Consider the following 15,656-nt stretch of genomic DNA (forward strand, 5'->3'; position numbering starts at 1 on the left):
ACAAGCAAGAGACTTTCGCTGATATGGTTCAGAAAAAAAAATATGGCAGTATGCAGACCAGCCAGATGGCAGAGTGAAAAGATGTATTTAAAAAAAAATTCATAGCTAGCTGCTTGTAAAAATATTTTTCAAGAAAGTTGCATGAAATTTGTACTTTCACCAAGGCATTCCACGCCACTGCGCATACGCAGAATTGCAAATTGTACACTTGATCGTTGTTGTTAACTGTTTTTGCATCATATCGTTTCGGACAAAGTTTGACAGAAATTCTACATTGGTCAAGTGTTATCTGCCTGGTTGCGAAATTTAACTGTGCCTTACAGCCCTAAAGAAGAAGAATGATTTTGAGAATTAGGATTTTACCGACCAAATTCTTTACAAAATAATAACAAATAAACATCGGAAATTTGCAGACCGGTCAGATGGCAGAAATTAAAAGTATTTTAAAAAAGTTTATAGGTAGTTACTTACAAAATACTTGCGAGAGTTGCATGACATTTTGTACTTTCACTAAGGTTTTCCCCAGTCTCCCGCTACGGCCGGCGCAAAATTACAAATTGTTCACTCGACCGTTGTTGTCAACCGTTCTCGCGCCATTTCGTTTCGGCAAAGTTTTACAGAAATTTTACTTTGGTTGAGTGTTATCTACCTCGTTGTGAAATTTAATTGTGTCTAAAGCCCTGAAGAAGAATAATGATCTCGAGAATTAGGATTTTACAAGCCAAGTTCTTTACAAAATAACTAATGTTACTGTCGCTTAAAATACAGAAAATGACGCAGTCGGTAAGTAACATGAGTTTACAGCACACCAGAGGAGATAAATCGCGTTTTGCTTTTCTTGTGAAAGAACACTACGATTACACATTCAAGTTTGCGATATCCTTGTTTTATTCTGTCACGTGAAGGGGCCTCAGGTGAATAGTTTACACATCTAAGCACATAGAAAGCACACGTATGATTGTGCACGACACTCGCTTTATAACTCAAGGAACACATTGGTCTTGGTAGTTTAAGTATCTTGAGAAGATTTCTAAAAAAACCACTAGTGCACGACTGGTAATGAAGCAAATGAAGGCAAATCATCCCGAAGGTAAGTGCTACTGACTTTTATTCATTAAGTTCACGTTATCAACATTACACATCTGGAAGGTGATGCGATAGACTTATTTCTCGCACTTTTTAGATTCTTTCAGCATGGACGAAAAAAGTGACGATAAGTTTATGTAATTGCAAGGCCACGGTATTTTTATACAAGGCAAATCATAAAATCTCGTTAGGGTTCGATTTCGTCAGGAAGCGTTTTTGTTTAGAATTGAGTGGAAACTGACACGAGATGTAACGCTATCATCATCAAAACCACGTAACGGCGGCTGCTAACCTTACTGCACTTGTAGCAATTCTCTCAAGTCAGTTTTAATCCAGATTGTTCTGGATTTAAGTGTTGTAGGCAGAATCATCGTAGCTTCCAGTCGTCTCGCATGGAAATGGTTCACAATAAACAATTAATTTGTCTTCGGCTTTACTAATAACCACTAGAAGTTAAACTGGAAGGGTGCAATAACAACGCGAAATCGATTATGGAATTCCTTTATTCCCAAATAATTATAAATTGCCACGTTCTACTTAAAAGTTTCCACTGGTGAGGATGATGATGAAAGCCAAACTGGGTTTGATTATCACGGCCGTGTCCACAGTGGTGGAAATCTTCCCAAAGCAAACAAAAATTACCAAAAAATGGGAAGTTCTTCTGATGATGTAAGAACTCTAAATACTCAATGTTGGTGCATGATAGTTCATTTCCCCCCCCCCCCTCCTTCAAGACTTCATTGACTTAGATGGCTTAAGGCAGAATTTTGGCACTGTTATCCTCTTAATTTTACTCTAATACATTCAATACCTGTATTAATTCCATGCAACATTTTTTGTATTTTGTTTGGTTCTGTTTAGTTTTTATTTGTTTTGTTTTGTGAATGTGTGTGTATTTTTTTTCTGGTTTTCATTTAATGCTGAGTTATGATTCCTTGCTTCCCTTTCTCACAATTTTCTTTGTTCTAAAGGTTAATGAAACTTAATTCAGTGGAGGGATTGCTCAACAAATGTAAACATTTTTTCAATTCATATTCACAGGAGAACTGGAGAGATAGGATCACCTGTAAAAATGATTGTATCCTGAATAAAGTAGACTTTGAGTCCCATCTTAATGCTACAAGCACAGAATGGGATAGAAGGGTGGCAACTCCTCTGATTGTAAAAAGGTAATTTTTCATTTATCAACTTCTTGTGGGAATTGGGAATAGCTGTTTCAGCAGTGCAAAGCGTAAACAAAGTTTGTTGGATTGGAGTTGGGCAGTGCAAATTGCCAAGATTCATAACTGGGAACTTGTACATAAAAATTTTGCTCTTAAAGATGATAAATTCTTGTTAAAGATAGTCACTACCTCCTTTTCTTTGCATACAGATGAGGCATGATGGTGATCAAGGAGAACCATTGAGAAGCTCCTCCCCTCTATCTTAGTAAGTACTCCTCACAAGTCAGGCTACTGAAAGATGGAATTGAAGTCAGAGCAACAATTCTACTGCAGACAATAGATTATGATACTTAATTATTTAAACACTGAGGGTTTTTTTTCCAATCTTGATTCTTGTCTCCTAACATGTTACATTTCATTTTAGATGTACAATGAAACCAAACTCCTATTACTCCTCTCTGGCAGGGATTTTAAAAAATACGCTCTCAAGGTTTTAGTATATTTTGTACCTGTATACAAATTACTATTTTCTTTTTTCTTCCCACAGGAGCCATAAAACAGAAATTTGGTGATGCCCAAATGAATAAGAGGTGGTCTCAAATAAGGCTCTACTTGAATAAAAAAATTGCTTGGATTCCAAGAGAAAAGTTCAAAATGTAGAGGGCAATGTTGACAAGTCCGTAGACTGAATGAACTAAGGCTTGGTTGATATTTGTAAAAAATTGAAACATATGCAAATTTACTTGTCAAGTAGCTGTCAAATTGACTAAAATGCCAACTTAGATGAGTGATAGTGAGCTTTAATTCTTTGAACATGTTTGCTGCAATACAAAATTTTGTTGTTTTTTTTTTGTTTTCATGCTTAAATTACTCTAAAAAAAGAAAAACTATTTCAGTTTGAATCAAACAAAGAACAATTTAAAACTGGGACATGCCTTTAGTTATTATGGCTTTTTTGTGAAAGGATAACTATGGTAGTTCAAATCAAACTGTCAAATGACTCCAACAATTAAAACAATTGTTTTTTTAGATTTTTAAAACACACCGAAGGGAAGAACAAGAACTCTTCTTGTACAATTGTCATTTAAATCGTGCATGTTTACCAGTTAACGTTTCTTATCAAGATCTTTTTTAGTAATTAATTTCAGTGTTGAGAATTTGAAATAAATTTTGCTTAAATGTTGGATGAAGAAATTCTTTCTTAGTTGTGATCTCCATTCCTCGATCATCCAGTTACTGCATATTGCATAAACCATCAGTTACCTACTATGGTCTGAAAAAAATGTGATATTTAAGAATTTTTTGTTTGAAAATCTCACAAGTTCTTGTAAGTTCTTTTAGAGATCATTAAGACATTGTTTAGAATCTTAACAAGTTCTTTTGAAAACTTGTGAAGGTACTTAATTAAGATTCTTGTCACAGGAATCCTACCAGATCTTGTAAGATTCTTGTAAGTTTCTTACTAAGATACTTATCAAGACTCTTAGTTAAGAATCTTATAGGATCTGGTAAGATCTTGTCACAAGATTCTTACAAGAATCTTGCAAGATCTGGCAAGATCTTACCACAAGATTCTTACAAGATCTTGTAAGATCTTACAAGATTCTTACAAGATCTTGTAAGATCTTACAAGATTCTTGTAAGAATCTTGTGACAAGATCTTACAAGATCTTGTAAGGTCTTACAAGATTCTTAATTAAGAATCTTAATAAGAATCTTAGTAAGAAACTTACAAGAATCTTAGTAAGATCTTAATAAGATTTCCACCTGGGTGCCTATCTAAGAAAAAACTTTTTGTTCAAAAAAAAATTTTTTTGGTCAATAAAAATTATTATAATTGGCACTCCTTTCAAAACCAAAAATGCTAGAAATTAAATGCCCACAGATCCCCCTTAGATAATGAATGATGAATGAACGAGGATGACATAATAACCTATTACAGTTTCCTAACATACAGCCCTCAAAAATAAATTCTTATATATATACATGAGAAATGATATCTAAAAAGTTGAATAAACTATGAACAGGCAATAAAATTGTAAAAATCTAAATTGACTAAAAACTTAAAAACACATAATTGTAATATATAAGTTGATTAAAGAGAGTGAAATATGTATAAAATACTCGGCAGAGGTTGTGGTTGGCATTATGAAGAACAGCAGCAAATCCTCCAAGTGCTCAGCAGAGGATAGACATGAGAGAAATAAATTTTGTAATTTAGATTTGAGAGAGGAGGGATGAAATTTGAATGTCCACAGAGGAGAAGAAGAAGAGAAATCTTTTAGGTTGGAACTGTGTTCATTGAAGAGTTTAGTAGCACTATAGGCAAGTGTGTATTTCTCAGAGTTACCATGTGGGTATAGCACTTTTACGTCATAGAGGCTCTTGTATAACAGCCCAAAGTTCCATGCAAATCAGAAAGAAATTGAAATCTGTTCCTGAGGCAATTAGGAGCATTCATATTAAGGAGAATGCTGAAAGAAGAAAAAGTTTCCTGTATTTATTAATGACACCAAAAACAGGGATCCAACAATTATTCAGTTTCAAAAATAAAGAAAAAGAAGCCAAAGAGAAGTCAGCATCAAGGACTATACGTCCAGCATGCTTCTAAGAAGAGATGGTGGAAGCAGTTTCCCCAAGCAGCAGAACAATAAGTGAAGTAGTTGTTAACACAAAGTTAAAGCAGAGCAGAGAAGAGAAAGCCTACAGCTAACTATGCAGCAGATTGTATCAATATGGTGCTCCCAAGACATGCTACAATCTATCATAATGCCAAGCAACTTGCATGGTCCACTTGCTCAATATATCTACCACCTATCTGGAAATTGAGCACAGAGCTGGTTAGAGTACTGCATGCATTTCTGCAGAGTCATAAGAAGTACAGATTTAGATTTGGATGTGTCGAGTGACATTTGATTAATGCCAGCCCAGGTAGATACAGTTCTAGCAACTTCATTCAACTGAGCGCTAATGGAAGTAATAGAGGGTCCTCAAGGAAGAGATATTTGCAAAGTGCTTATTATAAAGGGAGGCAATATCATGATAATCATGATAGTTCTCATCATCAACGGTTAAATGATTTGATAATTTGGAACATTTGGAGGGTGCAAGACTACAAATAATTCACCAAAGGTTTTTACAATTTTCAAGGTTGTTGTTAATTGAGTTTCAGTAAAAAGAGCGCTTAGCATTATGAATAAGATGGACTACTCTATTATGCCCAGAACAGTAGTCGCACCAATTTAGAGCATTATTTGTCAAGGTTTCTTTTCAATGCAGATTGCAGCTTGAATGCATTGCAATTGCGGCTTGAATTTCATTGTTGAACCATTCAGGTATGAACTCCCTTTTGACACGCTGATAAAGGAGCAATATCATCATTTAACCTTGAGCTCAATTAATTACAAATGTACCTTATTATAATATTGAAGCCTTGTCAGATATTAGGATATCTCAATAAATGGAAAATGCCCATTACATCCTCCAAGCTTCGAACAGACAACCAGACTGATTCTATGTTGTTTTGTCCTCTTGCAATAATTATTCAAGCTCTTTAATATGAGGGCTGTTCCTCACAAAAGTCACCTTTGATTAAATTTTTTCAAAAATTTTTTTTCAGTTAGGTAATCAAACCAATGAATGGGTACATTATACATAGTAACAATATCACAGCCACCGTAAAACTGAAACCAATTTCTTGTAATTCGTCATGCAAATACATGTATATTTATTAAACAATTTGTAGTACGTAACTTTCGAAATGAAGAGACCACACATGCTTACATCAATGGTTCACCATTTCAGTTTCCGCATTGTAGTTTTCTATATTTAATCATGGTTGCATCTCAAAAGGAACGCAAAACATTTTCTCGTTAATGTTCCAATATCTTCAATCGAACGCTTATGAATATATCGTTGGCTAAATCTAGATTACTGGTAGACGATCGGCACAGAAAAGAGTTCTGCGTTTTCATACTTTCATAAAAACACGCCCTCTCTAAAGGAAGAAAATCGACATAAATCTTTAAAAACCACTGCATAGTAAGGCTAACAGATCAAACGTTCCTTAGTTAGTTTACATTTGTGTTGTTCATGAGGGTCGCTCCTTCCATTGGATTATATTTAAATTTCGCACAGTCATAGATTTCCAGGAACTCTGAAATCCATCACCAAGTATCGCAGAGAAAGAAAATTACATAAATCACTTCTTAGTGAAAGAAAAATCTGGAAAGATTTCTCCTTAAAACTTACCAAGCTTGGTGGGTTTTCAACAAGCTTTACAATTTCATGTACGGCCTTCAGCTGTGCTTCGCGAAGATTCCAATTTCGACGAAGAGTCAATTCTACCGCTTCGGTAGGGCTTTCTCCTCCCCCTAAAAACTTGAAGAAGTCAAGAATCCTCCTTTTCTTCTTCTTATCCAGTGATTCTCCAGTTTTGAAATATTCTATAACGATTATATCGACCGATTCATCGCCCATCTTAAAAGATCTATCACCTTCATCAGTTTGGACTTAGTCGTTCCTTTTCCAGTGTCAAAGCATGGAGGCAGCCTGGGGATGATTATCTGATTATCACATTTTGGCCTCGTTTCCAAGTACACAAACGCACTTCCCATTTATATTGAACAAGTAGGGATGTCTTCGTCTGAGAACCCCGTAAGTTCCTCTGTGGAATAGGTAAGTCAAATTACTATAATTCGGTAGTTACCTAAGCGATTCATATTATCAGAAAGCGGATAGTCCCAATGGTAATCTATTGTTTGCGTTATTTTTTTCTTCTAACAAAGGACTGCATGCATAGTGAAGTATGGGGCTGTGCGGAAACTTTGCCCCAAAGGCTACAAAATACGAAAATTGATATAGTAGTGTTCTTAGATGAGTCTCAAGTTCAGTTGGGCACTGAAACAAGTTTGCTATAAATGTCATGTTTCCTCTTCAACGGCGCATTAAATTTTCAGCTCTGTCGTGTGCGAGGAAAATTGAGCAACGGCTTACTTTGGACGAAAACTGATCCATCTGATTATAAGAACGCAGCTTGCGTACTTTAAACAATTATTGGAATAAATTAGTCTGCGTCGTCGGTTTTCATAGCATGTTATGTACAAGCTTGTACAAGCCTAAGGGAGTAGACCTTTTTACAGTTCCCAGCGCCATATTGGACATTGAACCGCACACACGTGAGAACGAGGCTGGGGTTGGCTCGTGTTAAATCTCTGTGAGCGCTTTTGATGAAATTCGTACGTGGGCAGTAAAAATTGTTCGATCTTTAAGGAAAATGGATGGTCCTAGCCGAAATGTCGATAAAGCTTATTTTTCACCCAAAAAGAAAGGAAAGCAGTGTGCTACTTTTGGTTGTTCAAATACATTTTATGGCCCCCAGGGTTTGCCTACGAGCTTTCACTTCATCAAGGTTATGCGCGGAGGCATTTATTTTTGCTAAGTATTTATCGTTCTATACTTATCTTATTCTCTGTGAATTATGGATAAGGGTAACTATTGTTGCTAAATTAGGACAAATTTTCTTGTAGGTACCTGAATTGTTTTAAGTTCAGTAGAGTTTTTTTTTTTTTTTTTTTTTTTTTTTTTTTTTCCTGGCAGTAAGTCAAGAAGTTCAGTGCTGCTCACCTGTTTACTACATGGCTTGCCTAAAACACTCCTAGCAGCGAAACTCTTGGAAAGTAATTGTTTTTAAAAAAATAACCAAGACAATGTATCTTCAGAGTTTTCACTTATAATGGCAGACCCAGAAAACTGACTCAAATTTGGTAGCAGTTGTGACAATTAAGCAGTTTCAGTAGTTGTTGTTTTTGTTTTTTATGATAGCATAGTAATCCACTATGGATGCCACATGGAACTCTCAAAAAATATTTTGTGTGCTTCATGTATCAATTAATTTGATGCTTCAAATTGAAAAAAAGAAAAAGTGAGTTTCACCAACTAAAAGAGTTCTCAACACAAATATGAAATATGACACTAAATTTTATTATTCACAAAATTGTCCTCATAATAAAAAGTTTGATAGAAGTCTTGCAAAAAATTATTTCTCATACATTTTAATGGTCTGAAAGATTCTCTTTCAAACAAATCTTATGGTAACTGTAACACAATAAATATCTTGATTTGGATATATTTCTCAATCTTTTAAGTATCTTCTTTACATCTCAAAATTATATCATAACATTGGTTAACACAATGCAATAAGAACTAGTATAGCAAACCTTTGTGTGTCAGAAGGACTCTGAGTGCTAGGAATGGGAATATCAATTCACTGAATGTTTATTACTGACAGAAACTTAAATTTGTGTAAAGGACTAGCATTGTTGAGATCAGTAGCTGAGAGGAAGCATTTCTGTTCTCTTCCTTTAACCCTTAAATACCCCAGATCTGATTGTTAATTCTCCCTTCTAGTTGCTACACATTTACTTGTGAATAAGTTATGACAATTTGATGTAAGATCAAGATAACTTCTGCCTGATAAGTTTCATTATTGTTATTTTAGAGGGCATGGTAACGAATCCTGCAATCTAATTGGTTCTTTACCCGGTCAGTATTTTCCTATCTCTGCCCACGGGCCACGGTAACGCTTTCGTGAGTTGCCGAGTACATCCCAACTTTCATTGTCATTTTTCATAAATATACCTCGTTTTCCGGCTGGGCAGTATTTTTAAGCAAACACTTCGGTCACTACCTCAAGCTGATAAATAACTTATGAATCTTCTCTTTTCTCTCTATCAAATCACTTTGGTTGACAGAAAAATTTTGGTTTCAGAATGAAATAAAAACCGTCTGCAATTAATTTTAATCGTTCACAAAAAGTACCCAGAAAGTTGAAACGTGAGGTATTTGGTTACAGTTAAACTGAACGATGGAACTTTCATTCATTTAATATCTGAATTTTCTCGAGCAATTTGTTCATAGTGAAAGAGCGAGCGAAGTTTTAATTTAAGTTCTACAACAAATATACGCTCCCGGTGAGTCTTTCCAATTCCGTTCAATTTAGACATTTGTACCATAAATTGCACAACAGAAATTAAATTAAAGGCCGCATTATTTTTGTGAAGGAAAGACCAGAGTCACACACGCCATTGCAGCAAACAAAAGAGCAAACTCTCACAACTTCAAAATAAAAATATTGAATTTACTCACAATTACTTTCCTTGCCGTTTACTTAATGAGCAGAGGTAAATCTTCGTACATGAATGAATGGTCGATGAGAGTGAATAATACTTTCCGTTAGATCACTGACTGATTTTGAAGAAGACCTTGTCGTGACAGCCCTTGCCAAACTAGTTCTGATGTTTTTCAAATGTTCCTACGCTTTTTTTTTTCTTGCGCGCTCTCTAATTGACAGGTGTCAGATTGTGACAGATACTTGTAAAAATAATGTTTCAAAGTTTGTTTGGAAGCCTTTTAAATCATCTTTATCGTTACGGAAATGAAAATGTTTCGCTGAGGCATCTCTCTTTAATTTGCATCACCGCTATTTTAACTACCATTTACTCACTCAAAAATTGTTCAGTTTATGAAAGATCTTGCCGTATTTACAGCCCTAAATCATTCAGGTTCTTTCGGAAAAGAATTTCGTCAAGTTTAAAAACAATAAATATGTTATTTACCGGCTAAGGGTTGGTCCGTATGGTGAAAAACTGTGACCTCGGTCTTGAAAATGCTGCCCTCGGCCTACGGCCTCGGGCAGTATTTTCAAGACCGAGGTCACAGTTTTTCACCATACGGACCTCCCAGTCGGCAAATAACATATATGTATTATCATTATCTGTTTGTTGGATAATGTTTGGATATAATAGGGAGAAGTTACATGAATTAGTCACTTCTGGGAGTTTTTAAATTGTCTAATATTTTGGTCTCATTCTTTCAATGGTGTCTTGCCACCTAATAAATTACCATGAGTCACGAACTGAAATGGTTTTCAATGTATCATGAGCATATGTTTTCCTGGGCTAGATGGGTATGAAAATATTGTGACATCTGTTAGTTATAGTTTTCCTCATGGGTTGATAGAAACAAGGGTTATAATCAAGTGGTTCTACAGGCTCTATTGTACAGTTTCCCGTAAGATAAAATGTACAAATGGCAAACTAAAAGACATCTTGGTGAACAAAATGGGAACAAATTTAACTGAAGAGTATGGTACAATAACAAGTACCACATCAACAACAGTAGCAATAACAAATCTCCTCTACCTAGAGGGCTGCAGCCTTTGCCTCGCTTTCTAAGCCATACTGAACAGCTTCTGTGGTACTTCCTGTAATAGATAGTAGATACGATGTGGGGAATGGCACTCGCTCGCTTGTTTCCTGTAAACTTTTTTTCGATTTTAGGCTTTTGAGTGCATTTGATAGTTTTTCGCGAGCAATAAACAAACGAAATGGCGACCTTTGTTGCTAAGAATAGTGGTGGGGTGAAAAAGAAGCCAATGATAATCTTAAAAGAATTTTTTTTTCTCATTTTAGTTTCAACAAGCGGCGCCAGCAACTGGCAGGCATGAAGGGGTTCACACTGAAATAACAGAACAACCTCCATTTTCATAAAATTGTAATGTACAATCCTTGAACTTGAAAACAATCTGAAGATTCATTGAAAATATCACTTACTGCGAAGCGCTCGGAGTTTACAGATGTTCAAAAACTTTTTCTGTTATGGCGTGAGATTGAGGACAAAATCGATCATTACATTTTGTATTGTGTGTTTTTCCTGTGTGAAGCAACAAAAGATGCCGGCAACTGACACAATTACAAGTTAACACAAAAATCAAATAATACCTAAACAAGTAATTTTAGCTACCAATTTTCAGTGAATTTTTAAAGAACAATTTTCTTTTAAGTTTCAAGACAATTTGAAGATTCAAAATACATATTACGTACTAAAATGCGAAAGTTATACACCACAAAATTGATAAATAGGCCTGAAATGAAATCCTATCTTGTTATTGATTATACATTGCCTAGCACGTGACTAAAACCTACCCAGGCGGAGATCCAAAATAATGGTGGCAGTCTTGGCTTAGTTATATCACTCAAAACTTGTTCCTGTTTGTCTCATTTTATAAAGAGGGAATCGTTAATGTTTTCATTAAGACAGTATTGCCTTGATTTTCTAATATTTACAATGATAGACAGTAAATTTCACTTTTCACCCACATTTACTTCCAACCTTTTCTTTTGAACCAGAAACAAAAATGATATATGTTTAAAACAAGACATCATCCACCCTTGTCAAATGTAACGGCATGATCATTTCAATTGTAATGCCTTCTTATCCCAACGTTACTTTGTTTCTTTGCTACATTAGCGAACACTGAACTACTGCTCATACTCTAGATATGACAATCAACCACAAATTCCCTAAACCAGATAACATTAAACATAATCCAAAAAATCATGTGTCAATTCACGAGTTTACTCACAGAGCACTTTGATTCTCTTTGGATGCAATGATAGTAGCCATTGTAAAAGGACCCATCCCTCAATTATAAAACAAACAACAATGTAATGAAAATGATAGGGTTACCAGGCTTCTTCACCCAGGTAGCCAATTTTGGCGACTAACTTTCAGGATTTGGTCGCCAAAGTGAAAAATTTAGTCGCATTTTTTTTATATTGGCGCCTGTATTAGGCGCAATTTCACGCCCTGCAATACAAAGTTGAATTTACAACTTTTCACAAAATGCCTATTGGTCATAAGCACAGAAGAAAACATGGGCCAATCAAGAAGGTCAACAGGCTTTAGAGATCTAAGAATTCTCCTGGTTATCGTGCAGAATTCTTGGACTAAACTTTCACTTCTTGTGCTATTTATGTTTCAGGCAAAGACAAGATATAATTGTAGTTATTCTACACAATTCTTTGGCTGCTAATTTCTAAAACCCTGGACAGTGTATGAGAAATAGCTAAGTTTAACTCAACATGATATACAGTTGATCATTTAATGCATGGTTGCTCTCAATGAAGAAATATACTAGTTTCTATGATCTCAAGTTGAAAACTGCTTCAAGAATGATCTACATTTGTAGGATTTAGACACAAGTACATTTATATTGAAAATAGTTGTAGGGTTTTATCAGCATGCTGGCAATTTACACACAGCCAACATACAAAGTTTATTTACCACCTACCAGTGAAGCAATATAGGGATAGGAAGTTTCACAATGGTTACTGGCATCTCGTCCAAAGGGTATGAGCAGTACCCTTTTTTTTGTTTCATGGTACTAAAAGCAGGTTAAAATATGTTGTCACAGCATAATGGCCTCTTCACTGCAGATTGGGAGAAAATTGATCAACTGCTGAATAGATTGTTTATTCACAGAGCAGCTGGACCTGATGGACTATATCCTCTGATTTTGAAAATTCTTTAAAGAATGATATGTCAACAGCATTTCACTAATGTTAGTGGCAGTCTCAATTCTTCCTATGTCCCCTGAAAGTGATTCAGCAGGAACAGAGTTTTTCTCTTTCACTTTTTCTGTCAAGCAAATTTTCTCACAAGCTTAGTCACATAATATGACCTCAGCAAAGTAATTTTAAACAAGATAAATTTGGTTTTATCAACTTAGTTGATAGTGTACTGTAAATTGGTAACTGTAAAAGAGTGTTAAAGCTTTGATACTTTTTAGGGTGACTAGTTTGCACTATCAATTCAGTTGATAAAACCTAAATTATATTGTTATAATTCCTACCGACACAGCACCACAGTTTCTTCAGAAATGTACCTCTTTGTTAATTTCAAACAAGTTACCAGGGAGCTTTTGTTATCCATATCTAAATGACACTTACAAACTGTGCATGTTTACACTATAAGATTTTATTTGCTTCTGTGAAAACTCAGAACTCACCATTAGGAACAGAGTTGCAGCAACACATGAATGTGTATTTACCAGCTGTATTTTAAATATTTTTTCATCATGCTGATATTGACTTTTGCTATTTTTTATAGGTTGTCAAAATGTATAACAGTCCTGTAGGATCTTGTAGAGAGAAAGATTTGCAAGATAATGGAAAACGTGATTTAGATGACGAAATTTGTGCTCGCCTGCATAAATACTATCCAGACTGGAAAAATCCCAAAGGCACTCACATGGTCCCTCGGACTTTCATATCTAAGGAAAACAATCCAAATATTGGTGATATTTCAGAGAAACATGTCTTTGACATTTTTGAGGAATTTGGTGAAAATGAGAAGGAACCCATGTTCGTTTTTCATTCCTATAAATTTAGTGAGTACATTCCCTTGTGGGAGTGTGGTAAGACGTCAAATACTAAGATGTCAAAGTGGGTAATGGGTGAACATGACTTTGTTATAGTACATCGTGTCCATGGGGTTGTGTTTTTCCAAGTAAAAGCAACAGAAACTATAGGTGGGCATCGTGAAGCTGAGAGTCAGCTTCAAAAGGACAAATTATCTTTGAATATATTTTTCCAAAAAATGTTCATAGCTAAGAAAATATCCAAGAATCAAGTACGCAAAACATTCAACAAATTCCCCGCATTTATGGTATTACCAAATAGTCAGCGAAGCCAGTCAGTTCTTGTACAGGACCATGTACTTTATCAAGAGGACTGTGCCAATGCAGAAGCATTTTCTAAATGGTGGCATGGCAAGTTCAAAGTCAGGGGAAGAAAAAAAAAAAAGGGAAAAAAAAAGAAAAGAAGAGAACATTTAGAAATTGATTGGACCATCTATAAGTACCTAGTAATGAGGTGAGTGCCATATTTTAACCAACCTGTTGCATGCCATGGTTTCACACTTTCCCTCTAAAAGTGTGTATATTTTCTCAAAGTTTGATAAAATTAACATTGTTTTCTGGATGTTAACTTACTTTTACAGTTTTGATAATTTGACAGAGAGTGAGCCTTTTTTTTCAAGCAAGACATATTAAAACGAAAGACAACTTTCTTTGACAACACTTTAAATCAACACCTAATATGGTTTTTCACTGGGATCTGATCTGCACATATTGATATGAAAAACCATGTCAAAGATTTTGTAGTTTCTTGTTTTTTGGGATAAAGCATCTACACCTTGCTCAAGAATGCTAGTTTGAAGATAAAATATGACAAGAGGTAAAATATAGAAAGTGCCTTTTTTCCAAGCCTTTGGTGTTCTCTTTTGCTGCGTAGGATTGTCTCAAAAGACCAGTTATTAGATATGGTTTGATTGTAAATTTTATGTTGCTCACTTTCAATTACTCCTGACAAAAAATGGAGCACAGAGGCTAGACAATGTTTATTTCTTGACATGCACTGGGGTTTCATAGCTTTCCATCCCATTAGTCTTTAATACATTGCAAAATAATTGATTCTTATTTGAAAGACTTTTTAAAATAAATAAGAATGGTGTTTATTTTTTTTTTTTTCCAATATATCCAAGTTTTTGTTTTGTGCAAATGTGTAATGTCATGACATCACAAATTGTGATTCAAAAAGATTGACTAAAAAGTGTATATGATGTACTTTGCAAGCTTTGCACAAATAGTGGTATTTGGGACAGCACAGTAATTGTTAGTCCTAATTCCCCTTTTTTTTTAGGCACTTTAATTTAAATTATTTTTATGTGTGGACTCTGATTAATATTGAGGATTGTGTGAGACATTTATAATCACAACTATATATTGATACAATTATGAGCCACCAGTTACACAAAACAAATTATACATTAAGTGTCTGACTATGCATTTTAACATGAATATAAGGTAATGTAATTTTGTGCATTTTTTCAATTAGATTTGTTGGCTTGATCTATGTCAGTCCACTCCTTGGCCATTGCATTGACCGCATTGGAAAGACTCTGATGGTCAAAACAGAAAATCAAGTGAAGTTTCTGGCGGGTTGTTTTCCTCGCCAACTGTGGATTAGGGGTCCAGCTGGAAGTGGCAAGACTATGCTATTGCTGGAGAAGGCAGAATCTTTGGCAAGTTCCATTCTGGAATCTAAAAAAAATGAGGAAATTCTCATTGTATGCTTCAACTCCGTGTTACGCATGAAGTTAGAGTCAATGCTTGAAACCCTTTTGATGAAGAGGTTTGCTGATCGTACAAGGGTGATGATAAGAAGAGTCTTACATGTTGAAACATTATCTAAACTTGTTGTTGATGTTGTTGGCTTAACCCAAGCTTCATCACTGAAATTGATGAGAGAGAAAGACGTTAAAGAGGCCTTTGTGAAGCTCTCACAGAAGAAATCAGGTTTTTATAGAAAGTATGACCATATTTTGGTAGATGAAGGTCAAGACTTGTTTGGAAGTAAGTGGCCAGATCTTCTTAAACTGATGCACAAGAGCTTTGCTACACCCATTTGCAATGGAGAGGCTGAGCTACAAGATTCGACGAAGCCTATTGGGTTTTTCTGGGTCATGTATGACACAAATCAGCACCTCTACTATGCTAGAGAGCAG

At 35.2% G+C, this 15,656-nt stretch overlaps 1 protein-coding gene and 1 long non-coding RNA gene across 3 annotated transcripts in view; both read left to right on the top strand.

Annotated features, from left to right (window-relative positions):
- The first annotated feature begins 571 nt into the window (after positions 1 to 571).
- LOC149041415 (uncharacterized) lies at positions 572 to 3,433 on the top strand. 2 transcript variants are annotated; one of them, XR_016188912.1, is made up of 5 exons: positions 572 to 783; positions 906 to 1,090; positions 2,128 to 2,255; positions 2,459 to 2,514; positions 2,797 to 3,433. It is a non-coding gene; the product is annotated as an uncharacterized LOC149041415 (long non-coding RNA). The 2 variants fall into 2 exon arrangements; XR_016188913.1 differs by lacking the exons at positions 572 to 783; positions 906 to 1,090 and adding an exon at positions 1,616 to 1,755.
- A 9,775-nt stretch (positions 3,434 to 13,208) lies between these two features.
- The window catches only part of LOC149041416 (uncharacterized), a 3,292-nt gene continuing 844 nt past the window's right edge, over positions 13,209 to 15,656 (top strand). Inside the window, exons 1-3 of the mRNA XM_089180867.1 lie at positions 13,209 to 13,871; positions 13,908 to 13,963; positions 14,987 to 15,656. The exon at positions 14,987 to 15,656 is cut by the window's right edge and continues 589 nt beyond it. Coding sequence (XP_089036993.1) covers positions 13,209 to 13,871; positions 13,908 to 13,963; positions 14,987 to 15,656 — 1,389 coding nt within the window. The remainder of the gene's footprint in view (positions 13,872 to 13,907; positions 13,964 to 14,986) is intronic.

This window comes from Pocillopora damicornis, chromosome 8, assembly GCF_964200805.1.
Source record: "Pocillopora damicornis chromosome 8, jaPocDami1.2, whole genome shotgun sequence".
Lineage (NCBI taxonomy): Eukaryota > Metazoa > Cnidaria > Anthozoa > Scleractinia > Pocilloporidae > Pocillopora > Pocillopora damicornis.